Genomic DNA, 20,594 nt, shown 5'->3' with positions numbered 1-20,594 from the left:
GAATATTTGTGTTTTTGAAAATTCAAACCCCTGACACCCATCATTGCCGCCACATGTTTTCTAATTTTTCTTTTCCATGTGACATCTCATAATAGCCCCACAAGTCTGCATTTTGTGAAATTCCCCTAATATTATAATTTGGGTTCCTCGTAAGTAATTTTTGCAGTCCCTACAGTTAAAGTGTTTTCCCATGATTGTGATTTTGTAAGTCTTTAAAAATGAGCAATGCGCTCATTCTGCAGTCGTACCGCGGACTTGTGCTTAGCAAAATTTTGAGGAGAAATACTCCTATCTAAGAGCTTATTTCGTGAAAATATTGGTCGCTCGGTGAACGGGCTAATAGCGGTCACGTGGATGGGCGTGTCTTTATGGTGAGCTCAGGAAGATGTTGGAACGGTTGGGAATGAGTATGTTATGTCGCGAAGGTTGTTTTGATATGATGCAAACTCGTATATGGTTTGTTGCATACACACAGATAAGATGTTGCAATGCTTCTACGAGTTTACGGCAAACATGTTTTTCAATCACATATGTATGTTTTCCTCGTTGAATATGTCGTGACCTATTTTCACGGCATTCTCATGAGAATGAATAGGATTTGCTGCACACATAAAAAATAGACTGATATGTCTTAGATGTTGCAAAAAAATTACATGTTTTAGACAGGGCACGGAAAAAAAAATGCTGTAACGAAGTTGTAATTTTTTTTCGTATACTCTATGCTTCTTTTTTTTGATAGGAGCAAGGACACAGAAAATCAGACTGGCCGCCCGTGAGGCCAGCCGACGCCTGCATTGCCCAAATTCTAAAACCCCTCCTCCCCGTTTGAGTCACTTTCCCCTTCCCTCGCCTCAAAGGCTCAAACCCTCATCTCGTCGTCAGGAGAGAAAGAGAGGCTTTCGGAGCAAGCGGCCATGAATAACCTCATCGTAGCCGGTCGCGCCGTGGGGCTCGCCTCGCACTTCTTCATATGGCTGCTCGGCGCGTGCCTGCTCGCCATCGTCATCGGGCGCCGCGCCGGCGGCGAGGATTCCCCCATGGCGATGGCGGGGAGAGAGGTCGGCCTCGTCACATTCATCCTCTGTGGACTGCTCTGTATCCTCCACATGGTGCTGCTGACGCTAGGCCTGGTGGCGGAGCCTAGAAAGGTATTGCTTTTTACCAAGAAGTTCACCTTCATTGGCCCCAAGAGAAGTATTGCTTTCGAGCAATCATATTTGCATTTATATTTCCCTGTGAAAAAAAGACGTTTGTTTAGGACGAGATTTACAAGTGTACATATACATATTGTGCTAAATAGGCAGCACGACTCTACCAGTGCGCTTGAATCCCCTTTGAGCTTTCACTCACTTTACTTGGGTCGTTACCATTTTACTCTGATTCTAAAATGTTGTGTCATGCTAGCTGTGAATAGTACAAGGATCCTGCTCCTGCAGTGGCGTGGTGGAGGTTATTTTCCAATGTGTGCTGTTTTTGCCGTGCTATGCCTCATTATGCACATCGGTTCTCAGATGGAGGGTGAAAACGGCCAGCTTCTTGTCGATGTGGGGATATCTGGTATTGGGGCATTGTTGGTGTTCATTATCAGCCCCACTCTGGCACTAAGGCTGTACAATTACTGAGGTAGCTGCAATCCTGATTTGATCGTTTAAACTCATCTAAGGTTTGGATGAATGTCTTTTTATCTGTCCAATACATTTTCTTTTTGTGTCAACCACTCAACCCAGCTGCCCATGAATATAACATACTTATGGCTGAGCTGCAAGACCTTTTATGTTTTATCCTATCCTGTGAATTTACCTCTACCATAGATTTGATAGATATGGTGCACTCATGAACAAGGTTCTTGTAAATAGAGTGTATATTGCAGTCGGGATTTTTGTGGTTTCATTAGTAAATGAACTCCATGTTACTTTTGGCTGTTCAGTCATTCAGATGCTTGTGTAATTGAAGTAAGGCACTCTTTTGTGCAATAAAATGAAGGTGTTGTTTCATGCTACAAATGGAAGACCGGTCTTAAAATTGGTCCATCATGACATTTTATCTGCATACCTTCATTGTTATATATAATTGATAACAAATAGAGACACTTGAGGATCATAAGCGTTAAATGCATGTCCTATTCGTTATTAGTTTCTATTTTGTCAAGAGCTAATCAAGAAAGATAAGTATTAAATAAATCATTAAATCATTTGAGTTATTTTCCCTCCACCCACAAAACATGATTTTATTTTTGTGGCCATTGTTCTTTCTGAATATAAGTACTTCTACCTTTTCCAAGTATAACTTGCTACTTCCTTTTGCCTTGTACCCATACGTATTCCGTTTGTGTCCTATCAATATTTTACCTGTTGTTTGTAAAAAAAAGGATTTTGATCAACAAATAAGATTAGGACTGTGCATTGATAGTAAATTAGCTCCATATTACTATTAGTGGCCATGCATTTAGATGCTTATTATTTGAGATATTATTTTTAAAATTTAAAGGGAAGGTGTATCTTTTTTGGAACAAATGGAAAATGGCTGTTGCTGTTTGGCAAGGCAATATTTATCTCTATTTGTAATTGATGCCAAATTGCCAACCATAGGCAGTTAATGAATGGTAGTAGATGTTAAGTTATTCCCCAATTTGACTTGTTAATGTTCTTCCTTATGAATTGTAGTCTTAGTCTTTACTAATGTGCATGAGTGCATCTAACTTTATCCTGGAACTAATTTTGTACTAACTCTAGGCCCAAACCGGGTACATCTTTTGATTTGAAATCATATGTATCTGTCTCCAACTACTATGATTCATGTAACACCTTTGCTTCATATGATGTTGTGCGATAGACTGATGATGAATAATCTTCTGATTGGTGAAAAACAGCTAATTATTTGTACCCTTTCCATTGACAGTTGCTGGGATGTGGAAATATCTTATTCGGTTACGGCAAGAAGATGATGTTTTTTTTGACCAAAAAGAAGATGATGGTTAATCAGCCAACTACTACAAGTTGCTTATTTTCTAAATCTAATCCTGGACGTTCACTTGTCTAACGCACTTACTGCTGCTATGCCTGCGCTGCACACTAGTAGCTGTTTCTGAAGAGGTTTTATCATTGTTGGCAGCGGCGACCGTTTGCCAGTGATTTATGTTTACTGAAGAAGTTTTCTCGATAGTCGATAATGCCTGGAGTTATTTTGGGCTGAACCCTGAGCTGCTTGAGCCAAAACAACAACTGTTAGTTGATTCTTAATGTAGTTTCAAGTGCTTTAAGGCTCGTCCGCTTGTTCATGGGTTTTGTTTTTGTTACGAGCTCTGAAACAGCGTTATCTTGAATACTTCTGATTTTTAGTCCAAACAGCCTATCCACCTCGGGGATGAGTATCTAGTTTCTGGGGGATGTGCTTCAGTCTAATGCAACCTCAACAGCTTTCTACTGTTACGGCCTTGAGTCGAGACGTGACCGGCCCGGAAATTCGTGCACGCCGCATCACAAGGGAAACAGACATGAACCGGGGGAAGAGAACCGACTCGAACACTAAAACCATAGTACTCGCAGAGCTCGGACGGAAGCCGATCGATCGAGAGGGGATTCCATCTGGGACAAGATGGGAAGTTAACGTAGCGATGCCGTCTCGTACTCCCATATGTCGGTACGCCGGGCCGACGTCACGTATATATATTCCACCGCCACATCGCAAAACCCCTCGACTCGAAACTAAACCCTATGCGGCAGACAATCGATCGATTTTAGAGCAGAAGACGCCCGGATCGGCAGAAGCTTGATCGATCTCGGCAACCCTTCAGGCAAGCTTAACTAGATAGGCATGGATCAAGACCAAGAGTAAGCACATGATCTAAACCCACGCTCGCCATATCTTCCTTTTGCTCTATTTTGCAGAGCTTAACTGACAATCGTCTTTCGATCTCAATCTCTTGCTTTCAGCATGGGCAGCAGCGGCGGCAAGAAGGACTACAGCACGGCGATCCTGGAGCGGAAGAAGGCGCCGAACCGGCTGTTGGTCGACGACGCCGAGGGCGGCGAGCCCCTGGACAACTCCACGGTGTTGCTGAGCCCGGGCACCATGGAAGCGCTGAGCCTCTTCAAGGGCGAGCCGGTGACCCTCCGGGGCAAGCGCCGGCGCGACACGGTGTGCTACGCCGTGTCGGACGAGTCGTGCCCGGACTCCAAGGCGCGCGTCAGCCGCGTCGTCCGCGCCAACCTCCGCCTCCACCTCGGCGACCTCGTCACCGTCAACCGCTGCCCCGACCTCCCCAACGCCAAGCGGATCCAAGTCGTCCCCTTCGAGGACTCCGTCCAGAACATCACCGGCGACCTCTTCGAAGCCTACCTCAACCGTAAGCACCCCATCGACCCCCCCCCCCCCCCCACCCCATTAAAATTAACCATCTTCACTAGTACTCCAGTAATTCATTACTGCTTTTTTTGTACAGCCTACTTCACTGATGCGTTCCGGCCGGTGCGCAAGGGCGACCGCTTCGTGGTGCGCGGCAACTTGCACCCCGTGGAGTTCAAGGTGGTGGACACGGACCCCGGCGACCGCGTCATCGTGGCCAACGACACCGCCGTGCACGGCGAGTTCGAGAAGCTGCTGAAGCGCGAGGACGAGGATAGGCTGGACGGCCCGGGCTACGACGACGTGGGCGGCGTCCGCAAGCAGCTGGCCCAGATCCGCGAGCTGGTGGAGCTGCCGCTGCGCCACCCCAAGCTGTTCCAGACGCTGGGAGTGAAGCCTCCCAAGGGCATCCTGCTCTACGGCCCGCCCGGCACCGGCAAGACGCTCCTCGCCCGCGCCATCGCGGCCGAGACGGGCGCCAACTTCATCGTCGTCAACGGGCCGGAGATCATGTCCATGATGTCCGGGCAGAGCGAGGCCAACCTGCGCAAGGTGTTCGAGGACGCGGAGGCGCAGGCGCCGTCCATCGTGTTCATGGACGAGATCGACGCCATCGCGCCCAACCGCGACAAGACCCACGGCGAGGTGGAGCGGCGCGTGGTGTCGCAGCTGCTCACGCTCATGGACGGCCTCCGCCCGCGAGCGCAGGTCGTCGTCATCGGCGCCACCAACCGCCCCAACAGCCTCGACCCGGCGCTGCGCCGCTTCGGCCGCTTCGACAAGGAGCTCGACATCGGCGTGCCCGACGAGGTCGGCCGCCTCGAGATCCTCCGCATCCACTCCAAGGACATGCCGCTCTCGGACGACGTCGACCTCGAGCGCATCGGCAGGGACACGCACGGCTTCGTCGGCGCCGACCTGGCCGCGCTCTGCTCCGAGGCCGCCTTCCAGTGCATCCGCCAGAAGATGGACGTGATCGACCTCGAGGAAGAAACCATCGACGTGGCGGCGCTCCAGTCCATGACCGTCACCATGGGCGACCTCAAGCACGCCATGGAGGTGACCAATCCGTCGGCGCTGCGCGAGACGGGGCTGGTGGAGGTGCCCAAGGTGTCGTGGGAGGACGTGGGGGGCCTGGAGGACGTCAAGCTGGAGCTCCAGGAGACGGTGCAGTACCCGGTGGAGCACCCGGAGATGTTCGAGAAGTTCGGCATGGATCCGTCCCGTGGCGTGCTCTTCTACGGCCCGCCAGGCTGCGGCAAGACGCTGCTGGCGAAAGCCATCGCCAGGGAGTGCAAGGCAAACTTCATCAGCGTCAAGGGGCCCGAGCTGCTCACCATGTGGATCGGCGAGAGCGAGCACAACGTCCGGGACCTGTTCGACAAGGCGCGGCAGTCGGCGCCCTGCGTGCTCTTCTTCGACGAGCTCGACTCCATCGCCGTCAAGCGCGGCCAGAACGTGGGCGACGCCGGCGGCACCTCGGACCGGGTGCTCAACCAGCTGCTCACGGAGATGGACGGGATCAACGCCAAGAAGACGGTGTTCGTCATCGGGGCCACCAACCGCCCCGATATCCTCGACCCGGCGCTGCTCAGGCCGGGCCGGCTCGACCAGCTCATCTACATCCCGCTCCCCGACGAGCCCTCGCGGCTGCAGAGCTTTAAGTCGTGCCTGCGACGCTCGCCCGTCTCCCGCCGCGTCAACCTGCCCGACCTGGCGGCCTCCACGGCCGGGTTCAGCGGCGCCGACATCACCGAGATTTGCCAGCGCGCGTGCAAGCTCGCGGTGCGCGACGTCATCCAGAAAAGCACCCTGGTCGGCAAGGCCGTGGCCATGGCCGGCGCCGAGATCACCCGGGAGCACTTCTTGGGGGCCATGAAGCACGCCAGGAGGAGCGTCAGCGACCTCGACGTGCTTAGGTACGAGTGCTATGCGCAGAAGTTCAGGCAAGGCGGGAGCTTCGAGGAGGCGGCGGCAGCGGCGCCGAAGGTGGAGCCGGTGGTGCCGGAGGGGCACTTGATGCTGAAGGCGGCGGAGGACGCCGACGCTGCCATGGACGATGACTTGCTGTATTAGTCTGCAGGATTTAATTACATTTTTTTACATGATTTAGTTATAATTATTTGCCATCCTATGGCTCACATAGAAAATACAAATACTAATGCATCCATGACGTGCCCACCATTCTATTGTGCAAGCATAATTTACAAGATGAAATCGATCTTGTTCGGCAATTAATCCGGTCACGAGTCACGACTACACGTTGTCACCGTGACGTAGTTTGTCCTGTTTTCATGGTCACATCGGTCTGGCCCTGTTGAGATGCACAAAGTCAAACGCCACGGCGACGCTGCCATCCATCCTCTTGACCGCGAACCTCTCAACAAGAACCGACGACACGCCGGCGGCGATCACCGCCCTCTCGACGCCGTCTTCTTCGTCGGCCCACCCGCCTCTGCGCTCCTCCCAAAGCATCTTCTCCCACATGCTTCCCAACACACCCACCCTCTGCCCAGCCGCAGCCCTGAACCAGACGTATCCATCGTCCTGCGAGCTCCCCGACGACTCCAGATTCCCCGCGTCAACCCCGCCGACGAGCGCCATCTTGCTGCCACGCACGGCATCGACGTTCTCCCGTCGTTGCTCCAGGACGACCTCGTAGAACGTGGCCCGGTCCATCTGCTTCTAGAGTGGCACGCCGTCTTCCTTGACGTAGAAGAACGGGCAGTACCACCTCCCAACCACGCCCTCCGCCGGCGCCGGGTGGAGCGACAGCGTCAGGTCCTGGGCACGCAGCTGGCGCGACCGGAGCGGGTCGTTGAGGCCCAGGGCCTCGCCGAGGTCGAAGTTCTTGGGCCTGGACGCGTACGCCTGCCAGTACCTTGTCCGGTACAGCTCGTAAGGGTGGCCGTCGGCGGCGACCGACCTCGCCTTGAAGCTGCCGCCTTTCCTGTGCGGCACGATCTCCATCTGCTGGTACACGTCGTCCGGGTCGAACGCGCGCGGCGACGCGTCCCGGATGACCCGGCAGCAGAAGCAGCTCGTGGCCACGTCCTGCTCCCTGGAGCACGGCCGCACCATGCCGCGGTGCTTGCCACGGGCGAGGACCGCGTAGTAGCGGTTGAAGGAGAGCGGCTGGCCGGGCACGGGGATGAACACGACGTCTTCTTCGTCGTCGCCCTCGCGGACCGTGATGACACGGTTCTGCGGGAAAGGGAGCCGGCGGATCTGCGTGTCGTCGCAGCAGCCCCAGCAGCACGTCTCTCCGCCGGCGCCGTCGTCGTCGTCGGTGGTCTTGATGACGAGGTAGCCGGGGCTGCCGCCGGAGGGAGGCGGCACGGACGCGGCCTCCTCCGGGTGGCTCCTGAACGCCGAGAGCGGCTTGGTCGTGTACATCGCAAAGTTTAATTTGGGATTGGATTGAGATGATCACTTCTCTTGCCGACTTAACTATGGGGATTATGCGAATACTGTTGTATTTATACAAAGGAGGTCAAATCTTGAACGCTGAGTAATACGTTTGGCAAACGCCTATACAAGTCGTGCAAATACGCGTTCCATTAAACACACCGGGGACTTTCGATGCAAGTAACAACAACTCAGATTTTTCTACCCAAGTCGCAACCATGCATGTCTGATTTCTCTTGAATGTGTGTTATATCTCCATCACATCTTAATTGGTACTGTTGACATTTTGTATGTCGATCAATTCATTCACTGTCACCCAGTGTGAGAACATGGATATCCTATTCCGTGTTAATTGAACATATATTTTAATGAGAATTCCTGCAGCGCGGGCCTGTCTGGGGTCTTGGCCGGGGAGGCCGGCTGCGCGGGCTTGATAAAGGAACGAGTTGTTTCTGTCAGGACAGCCTCTTTATTGTTCCGGTTATCGAAGAAGCATAATTCTGTCTATCTTTTTCTGGCACATGGATCTATTTCTTGTTCGGCGTCGTTGGAGCGGGAAGGGTTTCACTTTTTCGGTTGTAGCTCGTTTTTTTGGTTTTGCCTTTTTCGTAACCAGGGTTTTCGCACGGTCTTTGTAGAATAAGTCGTGCATTCTATCGAGTTTTTGTCCGGCTTTTTCTAATTAATCGGACAATTCTATTTCTTCTACAATGAAATGCAGAAACTCCCTGCACCTTTGAAGTGACCTATTTTTTTTAATGAGAATTGACTATTTGTGGTTGGCCTGAAAGAATATTTCTAGTTATATTTAATGTGACCTGACTCAATATACAACACTCAACACTGTATCACAATGTAATTTTTTAAAAATTAAGCAATACACCTGGGTACCATGCCAGTTAACACCAAACTATGTGAAGATTCTGATCAGATGTACACTCTGCAGTGCAGTAATGAAATCTCAGATTCTCAGACCTGCTTTCCCCTGACCTTGTTGAGGTGCACAAAGTCGAAGGCCACCGCGGCGCTGCCGTCCGTCCTCTTCACGACGAACCTCTCTGCCAGCACCAACTCTCCAGCCATAGTTACCTTCCCGGCCTCCTCCTCCTCGTCGACCCACCCGCCCCTGTACTCCTCCCACAGCATCTTCTCCCACACGCTGGCGCAAACCCCGACCCTCTGCCCGGCCGCCGCCCTGACCCACACGTACCCGTCGCTCTGCCGCGAGCGGCTCGGCACATCCAACCTCGCCTCCAGGTTCCCGCCGATGAGCGCCGTCTTGCTGGACAGCTTCGTGCCGTCGTGGACCGGCTCCCAGCGCTGCTCGAGCACCACCTCATAGAACGCGGCGCGGTCCATCTGCGCCGACGGGGACACGCCGTCTTCCTTGACGAGGTAGAACGGGCAATACCATCTCCCGACGGTCGTCGGCGTGATTGGGGAGGCGCTGTCGAGGACGCGCGACCTCTGCGCGGCGTTCAGGCCCGGTGCGTCGCCGAGGGCGAGGGCGAAGCTCTTGGGCTTGGTGGCCTGCACGGTCCAGTACTTCTGGCGGTAGAGATAGCTCGGGAAGCCGTCTGGCGCGACGGCCTTGGCCGTGAACTGGCCCCGCCGGCGCCGGACGACCTCCATCTGCTGGTAGATATCCGTCGGGTCGAACGGCCGCGGCTTCACGTCCTTGATGCACCGGCAGAAGCAGCACGCGGACATGTCCTCCTCGCGGGAGCACGCCCTGACGAGGCCCTTGTGCTTGCCGGAGGCGATGACGGCGTAGTAGCGGTTGGACGAGAGCGGCTGGTCGGGGACCGGCACGAACACGACCTCTTCGGTGTAGGAGGTGCTCTCGCTGTGGTACGCGGTGCTCCTGCTGGTGCGCTTGCCGTGGTACGAGGTGCTCTTGCCGGTGCTCTGCGACTGCGAGTACTGGACCGTGAGCACGCGGTTCTGCGGGAACGGGAGGTCGCGCACGCGCGACTCGCCGCACTGACCCCAGCGCCAGCAGCACGTCTCGTCGTCATTTTCGTCCTCGCCGGCGCCCTGTACCACGAGGTAACCTGAGTTCTGGCCCAGCGGCGGCGGAGGCCAGGAGGACGCCTCCTGGTTGCTCTTGAAGACGGAGAGCGGCTTGGTGGAGTACATGGCTCTGCGCCACACCGTCCGTAATTGGAATATTTAACAGTTACTTGAAAAATCGTCGAAGGATCGTAACAAAAATGTCTCCCTACGGAAAATAATATGAGCAGTTAATTATGTACGTGGCGCGTCATAGCGGCGGAGCTACCCAATGAACAGTTAATTATGGCGGCCGCCCTACCTAGAATTTTCCGAAGAAACTATAGCCTGGGCATCCTTCAAGCTCAGCCATGTGGCATGGTCGCCGGACTGCAGCTTCAGAGATCGAACCAATGAGTTGGGGCCTCTTGAACTTAACAGTTTTACAGAACTTGGGCGTTCAATACAAGCAACGCGTCTTTGATTTGTCTAATCGCGGCTCGTCATTGTGATCTGTTACTGGTATTGATGATACTCTAAAAAACCAGTCTATCTGTTACTGGTACTTGCCAATTGGGGACGCTTGTACTGGTTTTCTTCGGCCGTTTTGGATGGAGCGCCAACCGTAGGCTAGGAGAGTGATTTTTTCTAGCTTATTGTAATCTCGCGTTGTAATAACCGACGTTTGAATTCTTCAATAATATAAAGGTTGTGTGCATCCTTGGATGTAGAGGCTAGGGACATGTCCTCCTTTTGAGAAAAAAATGCGCTCTCAAAAATTTCTATGCAATAATTCTCATTTTTCTGATTAGTTCGGGAAAACAAAAGAAATAGAATCTACTCCGTAAGAGTTAAAAGACATTTTCTCTCCTTTCTCTAGTTATTTTTTCCGAAGACTACAAGTCAATGTATGTTTCTCATTAACATTTGCAGATACATTCCAATAACTAAATGTGATGAACAACGAAGCCTAAAAGCTCACACAAAGTCACAACCTTAATTTCTCAAAAAAAAAAGTCACAACCTTAACGGATTTATCACTAGCATCTCACGAATTTATTTATTTACCATGGCATCACACAAAATCACTGTCCGGAAATTCCGTGATGTCACACTTGCTTCGCCCTGACCTTGTTGAGGTGCACAAAGTCAAAGGCCACCGCAACGCTGCCGTCCATCCTCTTCACCACGAACCTCTCCACCAGCACCGATCCCCCGAGCCCCTCCCCGCCGGCCTCCTCCTCCTCATCAACCCACCCGCCTCTGTACTCCTCCCAACGCATCCTCTCCCACACGCTGGCGCACACCGCCACACTCTGCCCGGTCGCCGCCGCCCTGAACCACACGTACCCGTCGTCGTTGCTAGACACCTCCTGCCTCGCCTCGATGCTCCCGCCGATGAGCACCCTCATACTTGCCATCTTCGAGCTTCCTCCTTGCGGCGACGCCGCCGGGACAGGCTCCCAGCGCTGCTCGAGTTCCACCTCGTAGAACGTCCCGCGGTCCATCTGCTCCGACGGGGACACGCCGTCTTCTTTCACGAGGTAGAACGGGCAGTACCATTTCCCCACAGCCGTCGTCGCCATCGCCGTCGGTAACGCGCCGTGGAGGCTGGCGTCAACGAGCTGCCGCGACCGGAGCGCGGCGTTGATGCCCAGCGCCTCGCCAAGGTCGAAGTTCCTGGGCTTGGACGCGTAGACGCGCCAGTACTTCTTGCGGTAGAGGAAGTGCGGGAAGCCGTCGGGCGCCACGGCCCTGGCCGTGAACCGCCCGCGCCGGCGCTGGACGACCTCGATCTGCTGGTACACGTCGCTGGGGTCGAACGGCCGGGGCTCGGCGTCGCTGACGCACCGCCAGAAGCAGCACGGGGTCATGTCCTCGGCGCGGGAGCAGGCCCTGACGAGGCCCTTGCGCTTGCCCGTGGCCACCACGGCGCAGTAGCGGCCGGAGGACACGGGCTGGTTGGGGACCGGGACGAACACCACGGCGTCGGTGTACGTGGTGCTACTCTGCCCGTGGTGCTCCGTGTAGCGGAGCGTGAGGATCCGGTTCTGAGGGAACGGGAGGTCCCGCACCCGGGTCCCGCCGCACTGGCCCCAGCAGCAGGTCTCGCCGTCGTCGTCTTCGTCTTCGTCGGCGTCCTTCACGACGAGGTAGCCTGAGTTCCGGCCCTCCGGCGGCGGCCGGGATGCCGCCTCTGGGTGGCTCTTGTAGAGCGAGAGCGGCCTGGTCGCGTACATGGCTCGGTTGGTTGGTTGTCTGGTTTTGCTTGCATTGACATTTGACAGCGATGAGCAATTGACTGTACGGATATTTGTAGTAGTCCATGTGCGACCTGTAGCATCTGAAATCGTTTGTTCAATGATTACATTAGAAAAATGTTTCCTGTCAAATCCTTTGATTAGTAAAATGAGTCAGGAAGGAAGTCGCGGGTTTGTTCACTGGACCAAGAAACGCGTCTTTGATTTTCGATTAGTCGCAGCGCGCACGTACTTAGCCGTATACTGCAAGTTTACAGATGTTAATTAACTACCAGTATACCAGTTATATATTGTTCTTCATAGGGCTTTTTTTGGCAGCTCTCTATTGTTTCTTTCGGATTAATTTTGGCAGCTCTGTTTTTCTTTTGGATTGTAGTGAGAATAAAACATTGGTGTGGAAGATCGTTGCCCCTCGCTGAAGCTAGACAGAGAAAGGCGTCGATGATTTCAATATACAGTACAAGTTTGATAAGCTAAGCCTCCTTCCGAGAAATTTACCTTTGCAGCCTGTTTGTCACCCATCATTTGGCATAGAATTCTGGAATTCAATTTCAGAAACCAATTTGTTTGGCTGGCACGGAATTGGTCATAGAAATCCAATCTCAAATTTCATGGAATTACACTATAACTAACCATAATTCTTTTCTAAAAGCCATCATTTCTCTAAAATTGTCTCTCACTCTACAATTCCATGTGGTAGACAAACATGATTTTTGAACCTGAAATTTAAATTCAACCAAATGAAATCCTATCAAAAATTGAATTTACGAATGAAATGAATTTTTGCTTGCCAAACGGGCTGTTATTTAACAAACGGAATCTCCGCGGCATTTCTCATTTTGCGTATTGACCGAGAACCACGACTTGATCGGCATCACGGCACTAGGTACATATACATCCCGAATTTTGCTGATCCGATGTGCCACCGCGTTGGTTTTGACCCGTGCACATATTTAGTGTTCAATAGTGGAACATATTTTGTGTTACCTTTATTTTCTGTTTAATGGAACATATTTTGTGTTACCAGTATCACTTCACTAGGTTACATATACTATTAATATACTCTACTTTTATTACCGGAATGAGATATAAATAAATAGAACACAAGATGTTTAAATACTCTAATTTTACTCAATTCCAGTAATTCATGGAGGGGCCCATGGAAACCCCGAGGCCTGTCCGTAGATTTACTGTTCATGAATCAAAGTTCTACTTTCCGTATCCCTCAAAAAAAGTTCTACTCTCCGTATAACCATCGCAGAAATTAGAGACAGAAATTAATCGACGTTCCATAAGGAAAATAAATCTTCCTATTTCATAAATCTTTCGAAGATATGTGGTCGCCCACTACAAGCAAACTCTTGAGAACAAATCCGTTTCGTAAATCTGAGAATGGGACGCTTGGAACGACGACCAAGCATGGACGACGAGAAACGGCCTTTTTTAGTGCTCGAAACGCAGCTAGTTCTAATAAAGAATACGAAAAAAGAGACGCGTTAGCCACGTAGGATCGAGTCAAGGCCCCACGTCTAAACTCTCTCTCTCAGATCCACCCCCGCCTGGCCGAACCTCCTCCGCTCACCGCCGGCCGTTGGCCCCAGCTACTCCCATCGTCGCCCCGCGTCCGGCCTCCGCGGTCCTAAGCAACCCTCCGAGCCTGCGGCCGCCACGCATCCTTGCTCCTTAGCCGGGGGATCCTCACCCTAACCCCTAGCCAGCCGGTCACCGTCGCCGGGGAAGAGTAACCGCGGTCGGAGTTGGTAGCGCTACCGCGGGCAGCTCCCTCCTGTCTCTCAGGTTCCCTTAATCTCTTCATCAAATCCAAGCCTTTCTCCTGCATTTGATTCTCCTCACCTGTGCGATTTCGGCCTCTATCACCTCCCCCATCCCGCGCATTCGTCCTAGGTAAGGAAGCCCATGTCCTGCTTGGATTGAGATACTAGAATTTTCTTCTGGTATTTTCGTTGCTGTGGGTAGTTAATTCCGGACGGAATTCTACCTTACTTATCTATTAATTCAACAATCCACGGTTTGTTCGACCTCAGCTGACCCCATCATGCAGGTGGATCCAGCCCATGCCCATGTTCACGCGAACATTGAGTTTGAATGAATCTAATACCGCTAACCAATAATTTTTCGCCAAAAACACTAATACTGCAAATACCAGCAAGTTCATCCTCAAAGTTTGAGGGTTCAACTGAACCCCATGCCCACATTAAACCAACCGCCGGTGTAGATAAATTGTTTGTAGGAGTTAACTTGTCGTTTGCAACAGCTTTTTTGTTTTATACAGACGGTCATCAGTAGGATAACTCGGTAACCGTCATGCATCTTTTGATTTAGCTATATGAACTTGTGAATATGAACGTTCATTTTACAATTACTTGGTGATTTTTCACCATTGGTGCTGACACTGACAATTAATTCACGTGGTGTTTTATCCTATCAACTTTATTTAAGATGTTATTTTATGGTTCATGTTATGCAAACTCAACAACGTCAGGTAGAATTTACAGTTTACGGTGATGGACTGTTATTGAATATAAATGGCAGGGCATCTTTCTTGAAATACAGCAAAGGCTCCCCCAAGTACTCAATAAAATGGATAAGAAGAAAGGGGTCGATGACACTGAACCTGGACCAGCTCCTTCTCGGCCCGTGGATAGATTTGGTTTTATCAAGACGGAACATAGTAACTCCCCTGAGGGAATTCTGAAAAGCAGATCCACACATGAACATGAAAGGTAGGTATGCCATACATGAGTCTCCTGTCATTTGTAGCCCCTGCTTGTTTGACTATTCGAGAAGTTGGAGCCTTGGAGGCTTCTTGACTAGTTACCTTATGCTATTTATGTGAATAAATTAGTTCATTCCTATGCGTTGCGGTATAACCATCTGAGTTTCTGGTGTCTGATACATCTTAAATTTCTGTGTTTATACATGGACCCTCGCTGCTCAGCGATTGCTTGAGAATTGTTCTCATATATTTTGTCGCTTGTGTGATAAAGCATACTTGTTATTTACTATGTTGATGTTACTCTCATACCTTGTTGCCATTTATGTGACATATCAGGCTAGTTTACTTATGGAAATTAGCTGCTTTGTGCTACTTTTCTTTTCTCTAAGCAATCTGCCTCGCATGCATTTTTTGGGGGTTGTTGTAGGGAGGAAAGGAGGATAAGAAAATGGAGGAAGATGATCGGAGTTGGTGGTAGTGACTGGAAGCATTATGTTAGAAGGAAACCTCATGTGGTTAAAAGAAGAATAAGGAAAGGAATTCCTGATTGTCTTAGAGGACTTGTTTGGCAGTTGATTTCAGGTAGCAGGGACCTCTTGCTGATGAACCCTGGAGTTTATGAGGTACTCATGATCATCATTTTGTTTGAGTTCGGCCTTTCTTAGGCCTCGCTGGAAATTTACGTAGTGACTAGTGATAACAACAACATTTGCTTTTAAATCTGTTAACCTATCTGAAGCGAAACATCACAGGATGCCTTGGGTATAGATTATGTATGCTCCATTTATATAACCTTCTGTGTTGTGGAGAAAATAAGGTAGCTAAAACTATGCAGATTATTTATACTGGAGTTATTCACCTTGGATCATATTTAAGCTAATCTTTCTTTGTACTTGCATGTGTCTCTATTCTAATTATTTCATACTTAGTGAAATTTGTTATTAGTTTCAAGGATTGCACATCTGCAAGAACTTATTTCCTTTGCTTCCACTATATTTCCCTGTAAAACTTGGTTTTCTGTTGTATTGATAATTGTTTCTTGAAACGATGAAAATACGGTATAGAGATACTTTATTTAGTTTGGTAATCTTATTTGTATTATGTTTTCTTTGAACAGACCCTGGTCATATACGAGACATCATCATCAGAACTGGAAATAATTCGCGACATATCACGTACATTTCCATCTCATATTTTCTTCCAACAGAGACATGGCCCAGGTCAAAGATCGTTGTATAATGTTTTAAAAGCATACTCTGTTTATGATAGGGACGTCGGATATGTGCAGGTTTGTGTTCACTGTTCAGCCCACCAACATAGTATATGAGAATGAAGTGATAAACATATTCTTTGGAGTAATATGCTGTTTCTTTTGCGTAATCATGATGCAGGGAATGGGATTTATAGCCGGCTTGCTGCTTCTTTATATGAGTGAGGAGGATGCATTTTGGTTAATAGTTGCTTTGCTGAAGGGAGCTGTCCATTCACCAATGGAAGGCTTGTATCAGGTAAATGAACTTCGGCGAAATACCTTTTTTTTTTTTCTGCGGGCATTCAAATGGCTATTTAGTTTTTAATACTTGAACTTCAGAGTGATGGATGAGGTTGAGATTTCACTTTCAGATATTTTCTTATTTGGCCCAATTATTGCAATACCGTTGCTTGATAATGCTTGCTTCATGATTATCATCATGGTCTGCTACTGTATTTTCCCTCTTATTTCTATATGTTAAACTACTAAACAAAATTTAATTCATTCTCCTACCTGCATGCCTACATGTTTTGCTACTTGCTCAGCAATGCCTGTACTGAGTTTGAGCAATTAGGGGTGAAACACATGCAGAACTTAGGAAATATTTTCTTGAAAATTCTAAACCTTTATATAACAAATATTACTGTGTGTGCTCTTGCAACAGGCTGGTCTACCTCTTGTGCAGCAATATCTGTGTCAATTTGAGAAATTAGTTACAGAGCACATGCCAAAATTGGGACAACATTTTCAGGATGAAATGATAAATCCAAGCATGTATGCAAGTCAATGGTTCATCACAGTTTTCTCGTATTCCTTCCCGTTTCATCTAACTCTCAGAGTTTGGGATGTCTTCCTTTATGAGGTTACAATCTTGCCCATCCATATATTTGTTACCTGTTCAGTGTTTATGTAAGCTTATGAGTTAATAGCTGTTGTTGACTTCTGCTAGTGCTTTCAATACTTCTGTTTTAGAAGACATTTAAACAAGAACAATCTGCAGCGGCTTATGTAACCATTATTTGTTCTAGTAGCCCCTATTATAAGATGCAGTAACTTCAGGGGTCTGATGTAGATGTTTAGGTAAATATTATCATTGTTGGAGTTCTTTTGTTGTTCCTTTGAATGACTGAATGCAATCCAATATGGCAACCAAGTAAAGTCATTTTCAACCAGTTTTTAGCACCTTTTATTGTTAAGTTCCTTGCAGACAAGCACTCAGGAGAACATCTCATCTATTTTAGTTCAGAGTACTTATAATTGTCCTGTTGTTGATTGTACTTAACAAATAGTTCAAGTTATAGTCTTATGGCTTCCTGCTCAGCACACGATCTCGTGTTTCCATTCTTATTATACTCTTTTCATGTCCAGTCAAAACTGCAACATAGTGTTCCTGTTTCATTCTTGCAATTATATCCTTGTAAAAATGCATTTAACTCATTTAGTAATTCTACCAATCTTCTAAATCCAAGTAAGATAAATAAAGTACTGATTGTATCTGGTTTACATGCTGCTTACTACGTACAGGGTATTAAGGTTGTGTTTCAAGTTGGATTGGCTCTATTGAGATTCTGCCATGATGACCTGGTGAGTTTCTTGGTGTCTTTTGCTGCTTTATCTTGAAGACATATGTTTTTAGGAATTGCTAAAGGTTTCCTTTCTGTCAGGTCAATTTGCCTTTCGAGCAACTTCTACATTCCTTGAGAAATTTTCCAGAGGAGGCAACTGATCCAGATACATTGTTACCGCTTGCCTTCTCATTTAAGGTGACGAACTGTTTCATAAAGCAGTTATGATAGCATGACCATATTGTTGTGAGTTATTGCTGTGCGAGAAGCTTATTTTTGCATATACCACTATGTGTTTTCCTTTGCTTTATCTTATTATGGCGAGATTAAAGTTGTTCTCTGCTATTTATTTGCATTTATGTGTTTTCTTCTTTTGGTTCCAACAATCTCCTTTATATGCTAATCTTTGTTCTAGGTCCTCTACAATTTGATACTGTGCGGTCTTTTTAGATCTTTGGATATTTAATTGCACTTAACATGTTAGCTTTAGTAAGTTTATGCATGTCCTTCTTTCTGTCGAGGCTTTTGTTTACCACCCTCTTTTTTCTGATTGATGTGTCTGAAGACTTCTGCATCTTTCAGTATGCATCATTGGCTGTGTGTATCTGCTAGATGCAGAGGCCAGGAGAGAAATGAAATCTTCTGTTTCAAAAAAACTGAAAATGAATATGTATCATTACCTTGAAGAGTAAATTGCACTGTGGGTCTTGTCCAGCTGGTCCAAATAGATAATTGAACTCCCTAACTGCGTGTGCATACGTCAATGAACTTGCTTAAGTTGGTCAACTCTGGGACATTAGCATGTTAGCCTGGCTTCATGACTGAAGGTTGAGGTAAGGACATTGCATTGTGAACTCGTGCCACTGTGTGTAAGGTGCGCATGAGTGGCACATGAAGGCAGGTGCGGACATTATGATTGTTGCTAAGTGCAAGGAATTGCGACTGAGCGAAATCGATGGAAATGATGCGGGTCTCAATCACAGGTGGTGGGGAGGCTCAGGGGCAGAGGCAGCCTAATGCAAGGGTATGCAATGCATACCCATTACTTTCTACAAAAATGTTAATACTATATACTACTCCTACATATGTGTGGTATGTGTATAAAATTACCAGGGTGTTAGTGCAAAACAAGCTAATTCTTTGACACCAACCAATATTTCTTGCCTTCAAGACCTCTCACAAGCCAAGTGACCAACTCGACCCACACTAGAAATATGGAGATTTCAGAGTTGGATCATAACTTTTTAAGGGAATTTGGCTCGTAACTTCACTCCTGATGAAACCTAAGCATTGACACAACTGGCAGATTGAACTCAGAGCCCTCGATGACCAACACTGTCACTCCATCGCTAGACGTCTACGATTGTCCACCTAGCACCCTGTAGTGCCGCCCTTATTCGCTGGTTTGTTGTCACTGCAAAAAAATGGCATACCTATAGTTGAAATCCTGGCTCCGCCACTGGCTCTGAAGGGAGGGCATACCTCTGTTACATTGTTAGTGACACTGCGACTAGATCAGATGCCCATGTCATGGTAGCATGACCCAACGTGCCATGTCATCGTTCATACCCCGCTGGCATGCCAATAGCCTAGTACAGTATATAAGAACCCACTTAAACGAGTTTGTGACCCAGATAGTTTAGGGCTCTGTGTTGAACAGTCAAATTAGTTTGGTGATCCACATAACAGCTTACTCTTTCTTTCTTTTTTGAAAGATGGATCACTATCCTGCATTTCATGTCCAGTTTTTGTTTTGCCGGAGAGCTAGGCTTGTAAAACTTAGCTAATTACACCAGCGCACCAATCCTCTTGGTTGTTTACATTTACACAAGTTTTGTCAGGGATAAGATATGTTTACAATTACATGTGATTTGTTGGGAATAAAAACACCATCAAACTTCATGCTTTTCGTCTGGATGGATGAAACATCATAGTATTTTGATGGAGGTTGTGATCTTCTGATGATTAGAAAACAGTTAGTAATTTTTTGCATTACCAGATAGATACTGATGCACACTTATTTTCAGGTGTCCAGTCGCCTCGTGGAGCTTGATAAAGAGTACCGGAAAAAATTGGAGGGACCCAGTGCAAGCTCGAGTAGTAAGCGGTTTCAGCCTCTCAAATCAAGAGTGATGAGCAGGGCGAGCAGCCATGTCTCGTCTAGCCCTAATGTTAGTAAAAAATAACAGACAGGTCTTGGGCTATAAAAATGGGTCATCTTGTTTCGCATGTACATTGTATGTTCTTTGTTTTCATTTCCTTTAACAATATACCATGCTTCCCCCACAATGTCAGTTTCATGAATTTCCCCTAGTCAGCCAATTGACAGTTCTCCATGTTGCACCTTGCTCTCAATGCCGCAAAACTGTAAATGCAAAGATATTCTCCATGCTGCACCTCGTTCTCAATGCCACAAAACTGTAATGTACAATGTATATTCTCCGTGTTGATCAATATGATGGAATAATTCTTCAATGGTAATGATATACTTCCTCCCTTCACTTTATGAGTGCAAGGATCTCTCCAGGCTGACAATGAGAGAAGATGAAGATGACGAGGGCACTAAAAGAAATACTACTGACCCATATTACTTGTCTCAAATTTGCCCAAATATGTATGTATCTATGTTTAAAAAGCGTCTAGATATGTGTAATATTTTGGCAAGTAATTCTGGCCGGAGGGAGTAGAAAAGTTCCCTTTTGGTTCATGAACTTCCACTAAAGTTTCTTTTCGTCCTAATATTTTCTCTAGTTCAAAACAAGACCTAAATTTTCCAAATCGGTGGTTTGTTTGGTTGCCTAGTTGTCCACAGGGACCTAACTTGCATTGCATGAGGGAGCTTGAAGTTGTACTTAGGGGCATGCATCTAAAAGGTGCATACCCCAGTGTGTTGGTTGCCTACTTGTCCACGTCCGTCGCCGTTGCACCTTGCGTCTTCGACACCAGCCATGCCCGCCACCGCACCTCCTGTCTCCTCCAACGCCCCCCTTAGCTGTGTCGTCGTGCTGCTGGACAATCGGGGAGCCCTGTCGCGC

At 48.3% G+C, this 20,594-nt stretch overlaps 7 protein-coding genes across 13 annotated transcripts; 3 read left to right on the top strand and 4 right to left on the bottom strand.

Annotated features, from left to right (window-relative positions):
- The first annotated feature begins 809 nt into the window (after positions 1-809).
- Positions 810-3,344, top strand: LOC106866301. 4 transcript variants are annotated; one of them, XR_001406585.2, is made up of 3 exons: positions 810-1,148; positions 1,415-1,623; positions 2,899-3,344. XR_001406585.2 is itself a non-coding variant. In XM_024462429.1 (3 exons), the coding sequence occupies exons 1-2, from the start codon at positions 915-917 to the stop codon at positions 1,620-1,622; spliced, it is 345 nt and encodes a 114-aa protein (XP_024318197.1). In that variant the 5' UTR covers positions 810-914; the 3' UTR covers position 1,623; positions 2,899-3,344. The 4 variants fall into 4 exon arrangements, 2 of the variants coding, with proteins under 2 accessions (XP_024318197.1, XP_014755543.1); XR_002965634.1 differs by having other exon boundaries at positions 1,405-1,623; XM_024462429.1 differs by having other exon boundaries at positions 1,512-1,623.
- A 165-nt stretch (positions 3,345-3,509) lies between these two features.
- Positions 3,510-6,439, top strand: LOC100821720 (cell division cycle protein 48 homolog). The gene is made up of 3 exons (XM_014900543.2): positions 3,510-3,830; positions 3,933-4,345; positions 4,442-6,439. Exons 1-3 carry the CDS (start codon positions 3,814-3,816, stop codon positions 6,418-6,420), a joined length of 2,409 nt encoding a protein of 802 aa, XP_014756029.2. The 5' UTR covers positions 3,510-3,813; the 3' UTR covers positions 6,421-6,439.
- On the bottom strand, positions 6,427-8,004 carry LOC100821414. The gene has a single exon (XM_024462430.1). It carries the CDS (start codon positions 7,738-7,740, stop codon positions 7,030-7,032), a length of 711 nt encoding a protein of 236 aa, XP_024318198.1. The 5' UTR covers positions 7,741-8,004; the 3' UTR covers positions 6,427-7,029.
- LOC112271687 lies at positions 6,643-7,023 on the bottom strand. Its single transcript, XM_024461441.1, has one exon. It carries the CDS (start codon positions 7,021-7,023, stop codon positions 6,643-6,645), a length of 381 nt encoding a protein of 126 aa, XP_024317209.1.
- Positions 8,005-8,537: 533 nt separating the features above from the next.
- On the bottom strand, positions 8,538-9,891 carry LOC100821116. The gene has a single exon (XM_003572139.4). The coding sequence runs from the start codon at positions 9,889-9,891 to the stop codon at positions 8,722-8,724; it is 1,170 nt and encodes a 389-aa protein (XP_003572187.1). The 3' UTR covers positions 8,538-8,721.
- A 700-nt stretch (positions 9,892-10,591) lies between these two features.
- LOC100840034 lies at positions 10,592-12,180 on the bottom strand. Its single transcript, XM_014900666.2, has one exon. It carries the CDS (start codon positions 11,982-11,984, stop codon positions 10,854-10,856), a length of 1,131 nt encoding a protein of 376 aa, XP_014756152.1. The 5' UTR covers positions 11,985-12,180; the 3' UTR covers positions 10,592-10,853.
- Positions 12,181-13,495: 1,315 nt separating this feature from the next.
- Positions 13,496-20,040, top strand: LOC100846928 (ecotropic viral integration site 5 protein homolog). 4 transcript variants are annotated; one of them, XM_014901647.2, is made up of 9 exons: positions 13,496-13,802; positions 14,580-14,749; positions 15,170-15,365; positions 15,860-16,030; positions 16,134-16,250; positions 16,659-16,856; positions 17,519-17,578; positions 17,659-17,757; positions 19,587-20,040. In XM_014901647.2, exons 2-9 carry the CDS (start codon positions 14,607-14,609, stop codon positions 19,743-19,745), a joined length of 1,143 nt encoding a protein of 380 aa, XP_014757133.1. In that variant the 5' UTR covers positions 13,496-13,802; positions 14,580-14,606; the 3' UTR covers positions 19,746-20,040. The 4 variants fall into 4 exon arrangements, with proteins under 4 accessions (XP_014757133.1, XP_010235122.1, XP_014757132.1 ...); XM_010236820.3 differs by having other exon boundaries at positions 14,559-14,749; XM_014901646.2 differs by having other exon boundaries at positions 13,496-13,910.
- The last annotated feature ends 554 nt before the right edge of the window (positions 20,041-20,594 follow it).

Source organism: Brachypodium distachyon, chromosome 3, assembly GCF_000005505.3.
Source record: "Brachypodium distachyon strain Bd21 chromosome 3, Brachypodium_distachyon_v3.0, whole genome shotgun sequence".
Taxonomy (NCBI): Eukaryota; Viridiplantae; Streptophyta; class Magnoliopsida; order Poales; family Poaceae; genus Brachypodium; species Brachypodium distachyon.
The sequence above is the reverse complement of the archived record's forward strand: the minus strand, read 5'-3'. Positions and strand labels throughout refer to the sequence as shown.